Source organism: Leishmania donovani, chromosome 36, assembly GCF_000227135.1.
Source record: "Leishmania donovani BPK282A1 complete genome, chromosome 36".
NCBI classification, from domain to species: domain Eukaryota; phylum Euglenozoa; class Kinetoplastea; order Trypanosomatida; family Trypanosomatidae; genus Leishmania; species Leishmania donovani.
Window position 1 is genome coordinate 1,385,698 of NC_018263.1, and position 18,401 is coordinate 1,404,098.

The 18,401-nt window shown below is 59.6% G+C and overlaps 5 protein-coding genes across 5 annotated transcripts; all 5 read right to left on the minus strand.

Annotated features, from left to right (window-relative positions):
• Nucleotides 1-1,710: 1,710 nt before the first annotated feature.
• Nucleotides 1,711-2,826, minus strand: LDBPK_363700 (hypothetical protein, conserved; the record flags this gene model as incomplete). Its single annotated transcript, XM_003865436.1, has 1 exon — nt 1,711-2,826. One exon carries the CDS (start codon nt 2,824-2,826, stop codon nt 1,711-1,713), a length of 1,116 nt encoding a protein of 371 aa, XP_003865484.1.
• Nucleotides 2,827-4,057: 1,231 nt separating this feature from the next.
• Nucleotides 4,058-7,552, minus strand: LDBPK_363710 (hypothetical protein, conserved; the record flags this gene model as incomplete). The annotated part of the gene is made up of 1 exon (XM_003865437.1): nt 4,058-7,552. The coding sequence occupies one exon, from the start codon at nt 7,550-7,552 to the stop codon at nt 4,058-4,060; it is 3,495 nt and encodes a 1,164-aa protein (XP_003865485.1).
• A 977-nt stretch (nt 7,553-8,529) lies between these two features.
• Nucleotides 8,530-9,708, minus strand: LDBPK_363720 (hypothetical protein, conserved; the record flags this gene model as incomplete). Its single annotated transcript, XM_003865438.1, has 1 exon — nt 8,530-9,708. One exon carries the CDS (start codon nt 9,706-9,708, stop codon nt 8,530-8,532), a length of 1,179 nt encoding a protein of 392 aa, XP_003865486.1.
• A 4,372-nt stretch (nt 9,709-14,080) lies between these two features.
• LDBPK_363730 (signal recognition particle receptor like protein, putative) lies at nt 14,081-15,898 on the minus strand (the record flags this gene model as incomplete). The annotated part of the gene is made up of 1 exon (XM_003865439.1): nt 14,081-15,898. The coding sequence occupies one exon, from the start codon at nt 15,896-15,898 to the stop codon at nt 14,081-14,083; it is 1,818 nt and encodes a 605-aa protein (XP_003865487.1).
• Nucleotides 15,899-16,696: 798 nt separating this feature from the next.
• LDBPK_363740 (hypothetical protein, conserved) lies at nt 16,697-18,100 on the minus strand (the record flags this gene model as incomplete). The annotated part of the gene is made up of 1 exon (XM_003865440.1): nt 16,697-18,100. The coding sequence occupies one exon, from the start codon at nt 18,098-18,100 to the stop codon at nt 16,697-16,699; it is 1,404 nt and encodes a 467-aa protein (XP_003865488.1).
• Between the last annotated feature and the right edge of the window lie 301 nt (nt 18,101-18,401).

Genomic DNA, 18,401 nt, shown 5'->3' on the forward strand with positions numbered 1-18,401 from the left:
AAGCATTTTCATTCACATCACGCCACAACAGCGACACGCTCCCGAAAAGACTCAGGCGTACACTACGAGTACCATAAGCAACATCGTAGCACGCAAAACGCGAAGAGCCCATATGCTACCACGCTACAGCCTACGAAACTTATTAGCCGCCGCGCAGGCGCAGCACCAGGTGCAGCGTGGACTCCTTCTGGATGTTGTAGTCCGAGAGCGTGCGGCCCTCCTCCAGCTGCTTGCCGGCGAAGATCAGGCGCTGCTGGTCCGGCGGGATGCCCTCCTTGTCCTGGATCTTCGCCTTCACGTTCTCGATCGTGTCGCTCGGCTCCACCTCCAGCGCGATCGTCTTGCCGGTCAGCGTCTTCACGAAGATCTGCATTGTGGTCGGCGGAAGTGCTTCAAAAAGATGAAAGGTAAACACGGAATGCAAATGAGCGAGAACGAAACCGAAACGAAAAAGAAAGGAGCGGGGAATAAGAGGGCGTGCAACGGAAGAAGCAGAGGGAGGCAGCGAAGGAGAAGGGGAGAGGAAACAGGTGAGTTGGCGTGTGATGTGTCCAAGTATATGGCAGGTGGGCTTGGAGGTGCGTTTGGTAAGAAGAGGCGATGCGTGGATACGTGAATGGTCAGCGTAAAGAGCGGCCTTTCAAGGCAAACGAGGGGGTGTACGGAGGAAGAGAGATGAGTATCGAACTGTGTAGAAGATTACAGTCAGCCGACGGAGCTGGAGCGAGTGCGGTGAAGAGACGCTTTCCTATTGGTTGTGCTTGCTTTTTTTCTTGTTGACGTGCCCCCCCTGTTGCGTGTATAACGGTTCAATGGGGAGTGTAGCGGCGGAAAAACTGGAAGGGAGCGTGTGAGAGAAGAAGGGGTAAGGAAGCGTGAAATTGGAAGTGTAATGTGAAGAAGTGACACGACGACGAGTGCTTGGAATGCGGTTGTGAGCGCGTGTAGCAATGATTCGCAGAAGCGAGTGCGTCTTGGGAGTTGCGATTTGTTTACTGCGAGCGCGTGGAGGATGGAATGAGATGCAGCGGATTAGAAGATGGTGTAGATGGTGATTTGGTTGGGAATGAGCAAGAATCGGTGCGGTAAAGGGAAAGGTGTGAGGAGTGGGGGAAGGTGGGGGGGGGGAGGGCGGGGTAGGAAAAGTAGTCGAGAGGAGGGTCAGTGAAGAGGAAGGATGCATCTTAGCATGAAGAAACGAAGGGATGCTGGCCGCGCACGCGAACGTAGAGGAAAGGCGTGTTTGACGTGGGGCTTGTGTTGTCCACTCTCCTACACAGTGCGGCAAAGGAGGAAGTGCTGGGTGGCGAAGCATGGCATCTGCCCTTCTCTCGTTACGTATGCTGTTCGTGCACAGGCAATGCGTATGCTGAGCAGAAGACTCCGCGCGTTGGGGCGGGTGGCGTATCGACCAGACACACACGGGTGCCGGTGTGTGCGTGCGTCTCCTGTGTGTGCTACCACTTGCCTAGTTGCTGTTTTGATTGTTAGTGGCTTGACGAAGGAGGAGGGCGGCACTTTCAGCACTTTCGTCAGACGCTGCAGGCGGTCAACGGCAGCGCGCAACGGTGCGTGCATCGACGACCAGGAGGAGAAACAACAGGCACACATGGAGAAAGCTTTTCAAGAACGAGAGGTGCAGCTGGGCACGTCGTCATTGTTCTTTTCATGGCTGCGTTCTCATTAGGAGGGCTCAGACGGTAATTTGGGCTACGAGCGGAACATCTTGGAGAAAATCTGTTTCTGTACCTTCTTTGCCTCCGCCTCGCCCGCTGCGACGGCCGTGCGCATCGCCGTCACGTCCTCCTCCGCGCCGCCGAGCTGGGCATACTTTTCGCACGCCTGCGCCGCAGCCTCGTACTCTTGCGCTCCGCAAAGCGCGTGCGTGAGACGGTAGTACGCCTTGAGCGACTTTGGGTCCAGGTAGGCAGCAGCCTGCGCGTCCTTGACCGCCTCTGGGAACTTTTTAAGTCGCGTGAAGCACAGGCATCGGTTCAGCAATGCAGAGAGGCGCAGCTGCGTAGCGGCCTCCTCATTCGGCAGCAAATCTCGCCGCCCATCAGTCAAGTCGACCGTCATGCTGTAGGCCTGCACAGCCGCAGGCAAATCACTGGCGGCGAAGAGACGATTTCCGTCCTCCTTTGCCTTCTGAGCCTTCTCGTAGTCCTCCAAGCTGATCTTCTTCGTCTCGGTCTCCCGCAGCATGGCGGCTTGCGTCATCTGGGCTTGGTTGGACGGGTCATAAGCGATCTGCGGCGGGTTCGCGTAGAGCTCCTCGTAACGCTGCAGGGGGCAGTCGACTCGTCCCCACTCGTCTAGCGCGGGGTCGTCATGGTTTGACAACAGAAACGCATCCCCACGAATTTCGCGCTGTGCCAGCTTGCTGGCGCGGTAGTTCAGGGGCAGATCCTTGAAAGCGCCGCTGTCGTCGATGTAGAGCGAGGTGCCGATGTACTGCGTGCTGCGCATCGGCATGGTAACAGGGATGATCTCGTAGGAGGCCTGCTCCAGATACTGATCAATCATGGCCGCCTGCTGCTGCTCCACGTCTGCCGGCGGCTCCGCGCCGCTGCCAGCGGCGTTGGCGTCGCCGTCCCCCTTCACTGCGTGCTTCTTTGCGCTCTCGCTGGCTTTGTCGGCCAGGTGACGCGCCATGTCCTTCTTCTGGTCGTCCGACAGAAGCGACTGGCGAAAGCACCGCGTCAGGGTGTGTCGCAGCTCAGCCTCGTTGTGGCCATTGAAGTGCAGCTCTTCCACCGGCTTCGCGTCCTCGCTTGGGATACGAAGGTAGATGAAGGGCTTCACGATCGGCTGGTTGGTGCTCATGGTGACTTACAGTGAGCGATGGGCAGAGCTGCGAAATCGTTGAGTGAGACAGTTGCTGCCCCTATTAGGCGATGTTGTTGAGAGGGGTACTCGCGTGCTTGCCGATGCGTGTGTGTTTTTGGGGAGTTTGTGAGAAAGGGAGAGATCGGTGCGTATCAAGGATGTTTATCGCGCTTAACACAAAAAGAAAAGATTGCGTGTGAGCGTGAGTCTGGGTATTTTAGAGAGACAGCGAAGAGTAGTGCGGCTGTGTCTGTGGCAGGGACGTCCTCTGCCTGAAGATCCCCTGCCTCCGGGTGACGGGGAGGGTGAGGCCGCAGGCGATGTCGGAGGCGAAGTGGAAAGTGCAGCGCAGAATGTCGTGTGTGCGAGCCCGGGCGCACACACACACGAGGAACACACTCCGCGTTTGTCGACACGAGAGAGAGAGAAGAGGGGAGAGGAGTGTGAAGTAAGGCGTTTCTATGCGCAAGGCAACGAAGAGGGGGCAGAAGTGCCGTTTGGAAGAGAAGGCGGCAATGGCGGTGGCGACGGCTGCATACAGCTTCACGACGAAGACGACAAAAACCCACATTCACCAAACATCACAACGACGTTTCGCGTCAAGCTTGCCTGCGAAGAAAGCCCACCGTCCGCGGAACGAGAGATGGAGAGGGAGAGAGAGGCGTGGTGCAAAGCCAAGGAGAGGTGGTGAGGCCCAGCCAAGGTGGAACGAGAGGTGGAAACAGACGTGCGTCATGCTTTGCACTGGTGCCTGCTCCTTCACTCGTCCGCCCTCTGTCAGCACCAGCACAAAAAAAAATCAAAGAAGGACGCAAGCGAAAGCATCTCACGCGCTTCACCACGTCTCTAGCTGTGATACGCACCCTGCTCCCCATCCACGAAAAGAAAACAAGAGAAGAGAGCATCGCCATAGCGGCACACGCATTAGGAGAGAGAATCTACGGTGTGCGCTGGCCCTCGCCTACCTTCACCGCTGAGGCATACACACACATGGGTGCACGCACACGTACGCGCACATGCGCGTCATCTAATCTAGCGAAAGGAGCGTGCACACGCGCGCACACACATAGACAGACAGGCAGGAAAAAAAAAGGTGAGCCAAAAAGAAAGACGCAACCGTAAAAGGGCGGGAGCCTGAAGCGCGCTACACCTTCGCTGGCAAGCTTACTTCCCTTGCACGCTCCCTCGCGCTCTCTACGCTCGCCTCCGTGCCCGCGGCAACAGCACGCTACCTGTTTGCTTGAGATGTGAGTTGGCGATCGGAAAGAAGACGTCGAACTGTGTCGACCGCCTCTGTCGACTCCAACTCCACCGCCATCACCAGCTGAGCATTGCACCGGATGACCAAACAACACTCTGCCCGGTGAACCTTGCTGTGGTGAATCACTCCGCTGTGGTAAGCGCGAAGACCGCACCACACCTCCACCTTGTCCGTCCGCCGTATGCACACCTCACACGACGGGTTAGCTGCATGGACGCTGTTGTTCCCGCTGCTGCTGCTACTGCGTCCTAGCAGCATCGAGGCCCGCGCCAAGATGGGTGGGTGCACCTTGTCCAGCGTAATGCGGAAGCGAACTGCCGCCGATGTGGAGGGCGACGGAGGCAGCCGCTCAATGCGCAGCCAGCGGCGCCCAACACCTCGGCGCGACGCATGGTGCTTCCACACTGCAAACGTCTGTACCACACACTGCCTAAAAGTCGAGGGGTTGTTGCTACCGTGTCCGCCGCCAGACTGTGCGACACTGCGATGCCGCGGGCGGTTACGATTGCGGCTGCCGTCGTGCGCCTCTTGCAGAGGCAGCGCAGGCGCAGCGCGGGAGCGAGAGCTCGACGAAGAGGGCGAGGACGACAGCGATGAGTGTGTGGGCGCTGGGCTATGGAAAAGTGCGCAGCTCTCCGGCGGCGGCAGTGGCGACGGCGGCAGCGGGGCGCTGCTCCCAGATGCGACCGAGACAGTGTCCTCCATGCACTCCATGTCGGCCGCGCCGGCGGGCGAAGAGACGTACTGGGGGCGGCGACTCGACGGGGGCGCAGTGGATGACCGAAAGCTTCGCTGGGAAGCCGTAGAGCTCTGCGATTTTACTTCAGCCGCAGATTCAGTAGGGGCCTCCGGTGCGACAGTCGCATTGCCTCGTAGCCACGAGGACGGCATCACTGAAAGCACGGCGGAGGAAGACATCGGAAACGCGGCCGTGCTCAGCCGTCGTCGCTCATGCACATCGGCGGTAGCACTGCGGCGCGGTCTGGCATCGAGGGATGATGAGGCGCCGCCAGGGGCAGCAGCCTTTGACCAGAGACCCCTATTTTGAGACGGCGGTGGCGCGGACGCTGCTGTGCCTGTGGTCGCAGCACTGCTGCCGATGCTCCTGCTACTGTTGGTGGTGATCGCACCTCCTCCCCGCTGCGTGAAGGAGGCAGCACGGGTCTCATTGCTGCGTTGCCTAGAACGCAGAAGCAGCCGGGGCACAAAAGCAGAGGTGGGACGCTGCAGCGGTGCGTACGTTGTGGCTGGCGGAGGGATAGAGGGTCGACTGAACGGTTCTGGGTGTGAGGGGGACAGCGACGCGGTGGCGAAAGGATGAGGCGGATGTAGCTGTGGTGATACATGAGCGCTCTCGTCGCGCCGCCAATGTCGGGGGAATGCGGTCGTGGACTCTGTGCTGTAGGTTTGCGTCATGGCAGCCGAATCCGCCTTTGCCGCCACTGTCGTCCGTTCAGGGCGATGGGAGTTCGTATTTCGGTCTAAGGCGCCGAGGGGCGTTCTCTTCCATGATTTCTGCTGCGGCTGTTGTGTATCCCTGCGGTGCGCACATGAGCCAGGGTCGAGAAACGACTTGGAAGGGGCTGGCTGCCGCATCTGCCAACATGGCGCCCCTTTCGCCGAGTCAGTCGGCATTGCTTGAGCGCTGCCGTCGCACGACGGCGCACGACTACTAGCCACTGAAGCGGCTGGGGTGCTGGTGCGGCTTTGATGCTGACTAGCCAGGGTCCATGGCAGAGTACCCAGAAGCGAGGTGGCGGCCCACAGCACGGCAGGGTCTGAGTGGGCGTATAGCTGCTGCGGCGCGAACGGGTGAGGATGAGGATCAGGGCGGTTTTCCGCCACTGTCTGCGGCACTTCCCGTGCCTCCGCCGACGGGATATGTCGCGGCACGGAGGACGACTCATGGCAACGGCACCTCTGTGAAGAGGTTCCCGCAGCTGAGACGGGATAAGAGGTACGCTCGTCAGACTTCGTACACTCGAGAAAGCGTCCCTGGACGTTCTGCTGAGTTAGGGGCATCAGCGCGTCCACGGCATCATCAAAACCCTCCCTGTCGCAGCTCTCAGCTTCGCGGCAGCACGCGGTGCCGGCGAGTGAAGTGTTCGAGTGCGCCTTAGCGCTAGAGTCGGCATTCGTGGTGGGAGGCGGGGAAGGCAGAGGCAAAGGAGAGCCTCGGGGCGAGGTGCCAGCGGAAGATGAGCAGAGACTGGGAGAGATGGAGGGTGCCAGGACGATGGTGCGCACTTTGCGTGGCGGCCACGGACCACTTAACAGCGAAGGCGCTGAGCCCGCGGCAGCGGCCGACTTTGGTGGAGGGGGTGGTATGCGTAGCACGCGATCGACACAAACGAGTTTCGGGCCATCCCGACCCTCGGTGGGTCCAGCAGCCTCTATCCAGGAAGAGCTGCTTCGGTCTGCACTCAGCGACCTCTCGGCGCGCGGCCTCGTCGCTGATCGCTGGGGCGGAGAGCGCAGCAGCTGTTGCTGCGCCTCCCCCGCGGCGTCCTCACCTCCGTCAGACCTCATTCTCGTCGAGGGGGGCGGGCTCGTGGGCGTGCGCCGCTCCTTTGCACCGGCAAGGCGACCCTTCCCGACGTCGTCGCCCATGTCTTTCCCTCCACTGCTAGTGGCAGTGCTGCTGCCTGCGGTGACGCCCACCTCCACCTCCTCAAGAGGTGCACCCGCTCTGGTGACACGACCCTCGCTGTGGTCTTTGACGTCATACGGCGATGGCGGGAGCATCACGCGCGCTGCAGCACGCTGCCGCCGTTGCAGGAGTTGCGGGAGTACCTCGGCGGCGGTGCCCAGCTGCTCATAACGCAGCCGCACCGCCGCGATCCGGTGCGTGTCAGAGCCATCGGAGCACCCCATGAAGCGCAGGTGGAGGTAAAGGCGCACCTCTTCTACGCCTGTCGCCGGCACAAAGGAGCTGATTAGCACGGCGAGGTGATAGAGTGTGCGCAGGGGAACCGTTGTCGTGCACACGCCAGCCGCCCCACTCGCAGTCAAATTCCACTCTGTCACCACTACAGGCCGCAGCGAAACCCCGTCGAGCCGTTGCGCGCTGGTCGCCAGACTTACCACGCAGCGAGTGGGAAAACAGCGGCCATCAACAAAGAGCGGGGTGGCAGAGATGCGCAGCATGGACGTCGACGTGGAGGCAAAGAAGGGTGGCCCCAGGTTCGTAATCTCGCACGTGGCGGTGGTCGGACGCGCTCGCACGGATGGGTTCAGCCAGTAGCGTAGCCCTTCAGCGGTGGGGGTCAGCACCGCCGAATCGGCTCCCTCGGCTTGCGCTGGATGCACCGCGTAGAGGCATGCGTCTGCCCCAGCACCGGTGAAATGCACAAGGCGCTCTAGTGCGTCCAAGGAGCAGCCTGACTCGCAGGCAACGGAGGAGGATGGGGAAGCAAAGAAGGGCGCTGAGAAGTGCTCTGGCGCACGAGACTGCAACTGCATGGCTGAGTCGTACCTTGACTACTTCCCACCCACATGCACACAAAGAAAAACGGGACGCGGGCCAGGGTAGGCGACCACGGTGTCGAGCCTGATGGTGCTGGACTGCTTTGCCGTTCCTCGTGATGCGATCACGGGTAGGGTGCGTTCTTCAGTGACCGCACAGTCTACGAGGTTGACGATTTGTGCATATCAGAGGCGCAGAGGGGCGAGAAGTCGGCCCGAACGTCAGCGCCTGCACAAAGTGCGCGCGCCTGTGAGCGAGTGAGATGCATCCGGTTGCCACCACGGAACAAAGACGAGGAGCAGTGCAGAGGGGTGTGGCAGTAAGAGATGGTAGAGAGGGCGCAGGAGGCTTCGACTTGCGCCGTGCTTTTCATTCGATATCTGTGTGAGTCCCAGTGAGAGAACGCAAGGGTGTGCGCGCTGTGGAACACCCGCACACGAACACATCTGCACGAACGGCTCCCACAGCCTGAAAAACACCGAGGAACGGCGGAAGGAGAAGGACATGCAGCAGCGCAACACTGGAAAGGGAGCGTGCCGCTTGTGAGGAGAAAGAGAGATGTGTAAGTCGCCAGACAAAACATGCGCAGCCAGGCCGCTGTTGCTTGGGCTCCTTTTCAATAGTGGGCTCTGCTTTCTTTTCCGTGTCGTTCCTCTTCTTGTATTTCAAGGCTGCCTGACAATACACAGTCACGCTCGCAGAAGCAAGGGGGAGAACGAAAAAGGATGGTGGCATGCTTGTGATCATCACGCTTCGTCGACGTACACCCCTCCACTCCCCAGTTACCGACTCATCAAGATCATCGAAAGCGTATCCCCTTCAAGGTGAGATGGGCGAGGAGGATGGAGGGATCTGTCACATCACTTTAGTCGCCTGCCCATCAGCACCAGCTTCCCTTCCCTGATGCGCATTACACGCGCGAACAGCACTGCGGAGACTATCTATATACCGCTCTGCATGCACATGCCCTGCCTCAGCTCCTCTTCCGCTGTGCCTGGGGAGCGCCTGAGCCGACACCGCTCGCCATCTTGTAGTGCGAGCCGCGGTGCGCGAAGGAAGTATTGATGTACGGCAGCGGTGCCGCCTCATCGACGAGACGCTCGATGCTCTGGTACCGCTCCCACTCCCATCGCTTCTTCAGGCGATACCACGTGAAGCCGGCGTTCTCGATGTTGTGGTCCGCAAACATGGCACTCACGTTGAAGTCGCGCCGCTGCAGGAAGCCGAGATAGTAGTTTGCATAGAGGCACTCCATGACTATCGGCCACGTCTTGGGTGGAACATCTTTAGCGCATTTTTGCGCGTGCAGCATCTCGTCCTTGACAATGCACATGACGTCGAAAAGGACCTTGCGCACGGCGCGATCACGAGACGCCAGAGGAATGTTCTTGAGCAGTCCGAGGTTCACGTGATTGTCGGCGCAGAGGTCGGCCGGCAGCATCGTGAAGCCGAGGCGCGCGTACTTCTTCCAGAACATCACGCAGTGGTTTGTCAGCCCGGTTGCACGGCCAACGTGGGTCATGAGGTGCTCCGTCGCCTCGTCTTTTATGTGCGTCACCTCCAGCAAGGAGTTGAAGAAGTAGCCGTAGAACTTGTCGAAGTGGTCGAAGAGCTGCTGCACGTTTCCGGGTTGCTGAATGACGCGCAGGCGGGCATCAGTGAAGCCGCGCACAAAAGCCTTCGTCATATGCGGGTTGCGCTCCACCGCGGCAGCGAAGGGGCGCAAGACGGGGTGGGAGTCGGTGAACTGCCCCGTGCACATCTTCCGCTTTTCCATGATTGCGCCGACGGACTCTTTCCAGAAGATCAGCTTCATACCAGCGCCGGTCGTCTTCATTCCGCGTTGCGAGTGCACCTCGAGCATAGACCACCGAGCCTTATTCAGCGACATCGCCAAGTTCCACAAGGCGTAGTAGTCGCGCCGCATCGCTTGGTCAGGGTAGGCCATTTCGCCAATGCGGTAGTGAAAGAGGTCGAAGTCACGCAGCTCATCTTCCAGTTTTATGTAATCCACCTCAGCGGAACCGATGGCGGTACCGGTGGCCTCGGCGCGATCGGCGCTCGCCTCGTTGATGCGGCGCCACATATCCTCCTTGCTTAGCTCGTTCTGTGGGAGGGCGCGGTAGTAGTCTGTAGCCTCCTTGTTGCGCATAACGCGGGAACCATCCGCCGTGACGCGGCTGGCACCCTTCGCGTTGTCACTCTGCGGGCGTGGGGAGGACGAGAGAGAAGTGGCCGGTCGTGCCGTTACCCCGATCGCCGCTGCTGATGCCGCCGTCGGCCTCGCAGCAGATGCAGAGGGTGGAGAGCTCAACGACTTAGGGTCCGCCGCGAGACTCATCGGGGGCTTGCGCGGCGTCACATTCAGCGCTGCTGGTGGGGCGCGGCGTGGCAAGGATGAGGTATGGGAAGCCTGCCCATGAGCCTGGCGATGCGCTTCGGCACCAGCGCGCGAGGGAGAGGGAAGCTTGCCGGTCATGGCCACCGAAGCCATGCACTCCGCTTGAGCAGCCTGGATAGCGGCCTGGCTGCCGGGCTGCTCGCATGGTAGCACACCGTCGCCGTCGGTGCCGAAAGTGGCATCTGCTTTTTCGTGGGCCGGCTTCATAAAGGCAGAGATGGAGCCCGCATAGACGCCGATGCCCTCGAAACCTTCACTGAGGCCCATCTCGCGGGAAAGGCGGATGCCTTGTGGTGTTTCTGTCTTCGGTACTGTGGTGGCAGCAGCCGATGTCTTTGCAGCAGTAGAAGCACAGGAAAGCGGAGAGGAGGCCGTGGACTGGCAGCGCAGCGCGGCGGGGAAGAGAGGGTAGCGCCTCTTCGATGCCGCGCCGAGGGCGCGGGCCACAAGAAATGATCGCATGGGGCGGGGGGGGCGTCGAACTACACAAGTCGCGGCGGTAATCAACAGGTAAACTATAGGGGGGGGGGGCAGAAACAGACGCCTAGGCCACGCGGATGATGACACTGGTGCAACGTGTAATGTCAGCAGTGGAGAAAGAAGGAGAAGGGAAGAGAGAGGCTGCTAGTGGGCCTTGCGCGGAAACCTTTGATGATAAAGGCATACGCGTGACGATGCGTCCAGCGCCGCAGAGCCGACACCCACGCATGAAAGATTTTCACGGCGAGCAAGCGCTTTACGACGCCGGGGGAGATTCGGAGAGGTAGGGGGTGGGGACAGCGAAGGGAATTCGAGAAGGGGTGGGTACAGTTGATAGAAGCCAAGCTCGTGCATGGAGCAGTGTTACCTGGGGTGGGGGTGCAACAAGCGCGGGGAGAGTAGGCTTCTTTCACGGGGCAGCGGTGGAAGGAAAGGTGCGGCTTTCGGGCCCCTCACAGCTGCTGCGGGGAAGAAGTGACGTGCGAAAGGGAGAAAAGAGAGATGAAGGAATGGGATGCGTACGCATAAGACATGTCTCGAACAGCTACATGCTGCCGGCATGACTCTCCGGCTTGCTCTCCTCGCTCGCTCTATCACCTTTCTCTTCCATGGCCTGCACAGACAAGCCATCGCAGCACGCTACACGCCTCCCTCGTCTTCCTCTCAACAGCTCAAGAGAGAGGGGGAGGGGTGGGGGAAGTTGCCGTCTTTTGTGCAACGAGACCTGCCGCAGAGCATTATGCTTGTGAGTTCGCGTGAGATACACAGCAGAGAGGGAAAGAGGGATGACACGCGCTGCAAGCGATGCGGTGGAAGTACATTGAAGCCAAAGGATAAGCGAAAAGACATGCGCGCACAGAGACACAGATGTGGGCACGTAATGTCTGTGCAATGAACACACGCCTCAGGGCCTTTGCTGCTCACTCGTTGAGTAGCGTGGGGCCTCGGCAGTGTCGCTATTCTGAAGTAGGTACTGCTCTTCCTTCAACCTCGCGAGAAGCACCTCCGCATCTTGCGGAGTCTGTATGAGTTCAACAAGCAGATGGGAGGGCACAAGGGACCATAGAAGCCACAGGTCGCTGTCGGGCGGCGTCAATGGTGCGGAGCTAGTCGGCGCACCCGCACTCTCATCCGTGCTGCGATAATCTCTGTTGCCACAGACGAATCCGCCACCACGCACCTTGGTGCAGTGTCTCTGCCCCGACAGAGCTGCCCGGTAGCGGCGCGTAGGGAAGCAGTGCGGACCTATGTGGTAGGTGGCGCAGAGTCCACCCCCGCACCCGTGTGCCGCGTGGGCGACGCAGGGCGACTTCAGTGAAGTTCCCGCCGCGGGGGCACTACTGGTGATGCCGCGGCTGTTGCGCCGGTATACCGCTGCTTCATTGAAGGTGAGTGTCTGAACAGCTTTGCGGGGCGTTCTGTTCTGCCGCAGTAAGGCTGCGCGCACGTCGCTACAGGCGCGCTTGCAAGTACCTCCTGGGGAGCGAAAGAGCGATGTGCAGTGTCTGCACGCTTCCACCTGCAGTGCGCACAGATCCTGCGACGAGCATGAGAAGGCGTTGTCCATAATGCGCTCTTACGGGGGGAGGGGAGGAGGGGTCGAGGAAAGCTCACACGCGATGTAGCAATCAGGAACCCGTGCGTGCTCAAAGGAGAGCATCGAGGCTAATGTTGGCTGCACGTCGCTGAGTGCGTAGTGCCCGAGAATGCACTTGTGAGACAGCGCGCGTGGAAGGTGCTCCGTTTCTTCTCGTATTCCCAAATTTTCGGGCTGCGTGAAGGAGCAAAAACCAGGGACTTGATCGCCGATGCAGCACAAGGCACTGCTTAGCGGAGAGATGATCTTGAGAGGATAACCGGAGAGAGAGAGACGCATGGGTGGGGAGCGGGGGAAACGTCGAGAAAACAGGGGGAGGAAAGTTGCAGGCAATGGGGTGGCGCACAAGCAAAAGGAAAGCCAAAGCCAAGGGCCAGCGGGGCAAGCACCTCCACCACGCCACGCCGCTCCCATCAGAGAGGAGGCTCTCGGACTTGTCCTCATCTCTGTCCGTCACATCATCGGATCGCTGCCGATCGGCTTGCCAGCCACAGAAAGGCAAGCTGTTCTTAAAACCCCCGTGCAAAGCCTCTCTGTTCGCGCGCACCTCTTACGAGATGATGAAACGATGAGAATGAAGGTCACCAGCAGACGTAAGCCCTGCGGGGAGAGGAGGAAAACTCCTCGCAAACCCAAGTAGAGAAGTCGTCAAGAGAGGGGTATCCAGCTCACCAAATATTGTGCGACCGGGTGTGGAGAGGTGCAGGGATGCAAACAGCGTGACGTGTATTGCTGGCGCGCCGTGCTGGTCGCAGGCGCTCATCACCATTCCGCCATAATTAGGGTGGACAAACCGCGCGGCGTCTTCGCTACGCTCGCGGGTAACATGTATCCGCTAAGCAAACGTATGGGCGATGGCTATACCTCGTCCGCCCCCCCCTATACTCGTACTTATCCATGTTGATGCATCGGCTCTGCGTTTCGATTAGGTTCATCTGTGTGTGTATGCGTTGACCGTCGTCGGCGGTCTTTCCAGCGTCGGAGTGAGCAAGGAGGCTCGAAACAACCTGAGCGGTGGCCTGTGCACTCCCCGACGTCAGCTGCATAGCCTATTGCTGTCAGTTCCGTAAAAGATGGCGGTGCGTGGGGGTGAGGAGGAATGTAGTGGGACACGGCCCAGCACCGATCTAGAATCAAAGCAGTAGCCCTTCCTCCATAGCTGCACTCGAAACCGCCCATCCTTCGGCCAGCACTGAAGGGGAAAAAAGTGTTGAGGGAGGTTTGTCACCGCCCAGACCGCGTTGCGGCAATCGCAGCTGGCCTTCCGCGACTCCGCCTTGCGTTTCAGCCGCCGTGGTTCTCAAGTCATCAGCTTGCTTCTCCGTCCTGGTCGTCCGCTGAGTTGCGTGTTTGCAAACGATGATGGAGGCTATTGTGCGCGGAGGGTGAGCGGTGCAGCAGCACCTCACCGGGCATTTCTTGCCTGCACAGGAGCCTACATGAAGGGAGGAGGTCAGCTGCGAGAGTTCCAGTCCCATTCATGTGCACGCACACGACTTCGCACGCAATCCTACGTTGCCTTCGGCCCGGCATAGTCGCCCCCTTTCATATGAGCGCGGGTATTCGCGCTTCGCTTTGCCCAATCCTCGTGCAAACGCGATTGAGAGGTGTAGCGGCACGCTCTAGGCGTGCGCGGTGTGCGCACAGCCGCACAACAGTAAAAAAAAGCAAAGAAATGTGTGTTCACAGCGGCTGGCACAGGTGCGCAAGGAGTGCAGCGCAGCAGCTAGGGGGGGGGGAAGGGGGCGAAAAAAAAAAAGAGCGGCCGCACTGGACAAGCCGGTAGCGCTTAATGCAAGCACACATACGTGCGGCCGCGTATCTGTTCATATCAGCGTGCACGTCAGCGCATTCCCCCAACTCCGACCTCCGCCACAGCAGATCACGAGGAGATGGAGGCAGAGGTGTTCCATCCCTAGTACAGTCACAAATGTGAGAGTGCAATAATAGGAGTGCAGAGAGCGGCAGCGCTGCTGCAGCTTCCCGTGCTCGCATCACGCGGATCGATCCCTGAGGAGTGCGTTCGTTCAGTCAAAGCTGCGCCACTCACTTCATCAGCGCGCTCACCACCACCTCCGGCTCGATCACCTTCAAGTCCTGGTAAGTCTGCCCAACGCCCACGAACACGATGGGCTGACCGAGCTCGTACACCATGGAGAGCGCTGCGCCGACCTTGTCGTCGATCGTGTCGAACTTGGTCAGCACAATGCCATCGATACCGCGCGACCGAGAACCGACAGGCGCGAAGTCCACGAGACACTGGTTGAACTTGCGCAGCTGATCGATGCCATTGTTGCCCACTAGGGCCTCACCAACAAAGAGGACGAGATCGGGTTGATTGTCATGGATGAGCTTCGCCAAGGCTCGCATGCGAGACTCGTGATCCTGCATCCTGCCAGCCGTGTCGATCATTACCACATCGATGTGCTGCTTGCTTGCCTGCGCCATGGCTGCCGCAGCGACAGCGGAAGGATCGGTTCCGTAGCCTAGCTGAAAGACGGGGGCCCCCAAGCACCGTCCGTGCACCCCCAGCTGTTCCACCGCGCCATGTCGGAAGGTGTCGCCGGCGGCCAAGAGGACCGAATTACCGTTCTGTTGCAGCCAATACGTTATCTTCGCGAGGGACGTAGACTTACCCACCCCATTCACCCCGCAGAGTACAATGGAGTAGGGTTTCCCGGCGGCCTTGGCAGCAGCTACGTCGCGCAAGAGGTTCACCTCGCACTTCGGCTGCAGAATGCGGCGCAGCGAGGCCATCATGGCGTCCTCGACGGTCTTGTAGAGCGAGTCAAACGTGCCGAGCCGCTTGCCAGCGAGGGAAGCCTCGACAGACTTGCACACGTGCTCGGCAACCTCCACGGCAACGTTCTTCGCGATGAGCTTCTCGCGCAAGTCAGGGATGATTTTCTTCAAGTCCTCTGCGTCTACCTCGCGGGTGCCGACATAGGAGCGCAGCCACGTCGCCAAGCGACCACGCGACTGCCCCTCCCACTCCCGCTCCTTCACCGGGGCAATGCCACCGTTAGGCAGGCGCTTGATGTACGTCTCGCGCTGTATGCTAGCCTGCGCCTGCAGCTCCTCCTCGGTGGCCTTTTTCTCGTGTAACTGCTTCTCCACCATCGGGTCGTGAACAGCCCCGGGGTTGTCCCACCTGGTCGGCTTTTTGCCACGCTTCTTGACCGCGCCGCTGGATGCCGCCGCCTCCGATGCACCACTTGCATTACCCTTGCCAGGACCGCCGCCAATAGTGAGACGGCGACCATCCTTCGTCACGATAACCTTGCCCGCATTCTGTGCGGCGGGCTGCTGGGGGTTGTCCCCGTAAACGCCAACGCCCGCGCTGTCCTCCTGCGCGGAGCCGCTGTCGCTTGCCTCTCCCGCTGCACCACTGCTACCGCTGCACGCAGCCTCATCTCTATCCTCGCCTTCTACGCCATGCCGCGAGGCCGCCTCCTCGCTGGCATTGAACTTCGCGAGCAGTGCGGCGTATTCTGCACTAAACTCCATCAAGTTTTCGGCCGGCACCTGATTGCTGCTCCCTTGAATGCTGGAGAAGAAGTCCTGCTGGGCTGTTTGCTTACCGTATTTCTTAGCAAAGGTAGTTGCGATGTCGCGCAGAAAAACGTGCATGTAGTGCGGCTTGAAGAACTTAGGATAGACCGCCACGACGAAGAACCTGGCGTCGTTCTCCAAGACCCACCGCAGCTGGTAGTTGTCCACGCTGTATTGCGCGAGACCTGCACGATCCTCTAGCAGTACTTCCTGGATCAGCTTGTTCACCATGACACGCCGCCCTGTCTCGTGGGTTGTACACTGCCACAGCACCACGCCGCTGTCACTCACAATCGACAGTGTGTCAATCATCCTGCCTATACCGCTGACGCTCTCTTTCTCTTGGCTGTTCTCAAAGCTGCGCGAGCGGCGCCTCAAGTGGAAAATGCTAGCACCGTGCGTGTGTACGTGTACAAGGCGGAGAGATTGACCCACAGTAGGGGGTTCGTGTGTGTGTGTGTGTGTGCGCGCGCGGAAGGGGGTAGGGGCATAGTAAGGCTCTGGAGATGGGCGCCACAGGGGGTACGTGCGCATACAGCACTGGTAAGCACTCGCTAATCTCACAGCTTGGCATGCATGAAGCGGCGGTGCCCATTTTCGTTGCTCTTCGCGCTAGTTTATGGCCCCGTCTCAGTACGCTGTGCTGCCTTCTCCGCAACTCATCAACTCAGCCTTACGTGCTTGCTGTCAATTATGTAGTGTGCGCTCACTACAGAGTGCATCGCTTCTTTTTCGCTTTTGTTACTGCTGTTGCTGGTCGCTATGGAGTACTGCTTCCCCTTTCGTTCAGCGTGCCAGTCGATGGAGGCAACAGCGAAACGGAAGAGGCGGGGACGGGGGCCCATTGTACGGAGAGAAAAAAGCACAAGCGCACAAGCCCAGACACACGCGCCAGATGGAAAGAGATAAGAGCATGCAACAAGCCCGACAGAGAGCGCACAACCTCGAGTTCATCAGTGGGAGGTAGGAACTGGAGACAAGGAGCAAGTGAGAACAGCGAGCGAGATGCACGCGAACGTTTCAGAAAGCGCACACACGGGGACAGCTACTGTGACTTGGTCGTCGGCGTTGCAGCACACGCCCATCACGCAAAACGAGGGGTAAGGGGGTTCAATCGAACCCCGCAAAGCCTGTCAAGACGAATGCGTCGTAGTACTTCTTCTTGTGCAGTTGATGGCACCAATTCCACGCGGATGTAAGCCTTCCGTCGATGCAGCTGCCGCCGTCGTCGCCAGAGCCGTCGAAGGCATGCTTGAAGAAGTCGCTCAGGATCATCATCATCAACTCGCCGTAGCTATGATACTTGGAGCGCAGCAGGTTTCGCAGGCCGGGGTAGTTGTCGTACTCGTGCACCACCTGCGGCTGCCCTTCCTCTTCCTCGTCCTCCTCGTGGAAGACGTAGCGCAGCGCATGCAGCGTCTGCACAACCGGTTTTACCAACCGAGGGATGACGGTGTACTTATCGATGAACACCAGCGGGTTCGGCACGTCGCGATCGCCCAGGTGAATCACCTTTATACCAACCCATCCGCCCATGCGCTGCTCCGTGTCGCGCACGAGGCGAGACATGACCCCGTAGCTCCTCGGTGCCGAGCACATGCGGTGAAACCCCTGCCCGGTATTTGCCACGACGTATTGACCCTGCCCCTCCACGAGCATGTCGTCCTCGGCGGCCTCCCACAGATTCAAAATGTTCTTTTGCACGTTTTCCCACAGCAGCAGCGACTCAGTGACGTACTGGCAGTGCGTCGCGTGGCTGTGCGTGAAGCAGGCGCCGCTGCGGCCGTGGCGAATGGAGATGCTGTAGGCGTTGTCTGAAGAAAGAGGTTCAAAGTCGCGGCTCAGCCAGCGCCGCAAGGTACGAAGCGGCCGCGTGTTGGACTGAATGAACGAATGCACATCGTCAATGCTGCGCAGGCAGTGCGCGATGATCTCCTTCTTGTGCCCATCGCCTTTGCTGTAGCGTTCGATGAGGCTCTGCATGCCAGCCTGCTTCTCAGTCCCCGTCCTTTTCAGATAATCAGTGCGCACGGCCTCGTCGTCAGCGAGGGTCTCGCAGTGGATACTAGAGAGGGCCGCCTCCACGGTGCGCACCGGTATGACGAGCGTGCTTTGGATTTCAAGTGCGCGCTGAATAGACCGCTTCTGCACATCCTGCAGCATCATCATTAGCTTGCCAAACTCGCCGCGGTGGCTGAAGGGGTTCAGGCGCTTGTGGCGACGCATAATCTCAAAGAGGTCTTCCAGCAGCGGCACCACCGTGGCCACCTTAACCTCCCCTGCGAGAAAAGAATTCTTCACGGAACGTGGAATGGCATCCGAGGCAATCGCAAGTCCGACAACGATGTCGATGAACTCGCGCATAGCCGCCTCCATGCGTCCCTCCTTCCCATAAGGGCGCATGAAGTCATCAACATCGTCCGTGTACTCACTCACTTTCAGTGCCGCCACGATGAGCTGCAGCTTCTGCCGCTCCAGGTCCGTCAGCCGGAGAGGGTATTGAGAGAAGTGCATGGCTACGTGCTGTTGTTTCGACCCTGTGTGCCTTGTTCAATGGCGTCTACACCGACGCACAGTCGCTCCCGTGGAAAGAGAGTTTTGCGCTTGAGCTGCTATCTACTCAGCAAAAGAGAAGGCTGCGGTACCACCTTTACCCGCTTCCTCCACCGGACCACCGCACACACGCGTGCCACGGCTGGCAGTTTCACGAGGCACAGACGGTCGAGTGACGGAGCGCTGTCGTGGCCAGCAAGCCTATCTTCCTCCACCAGCTCCTGCGGGTGCCTCAGTGTATGGGCACGGCACGCGCAAAGGG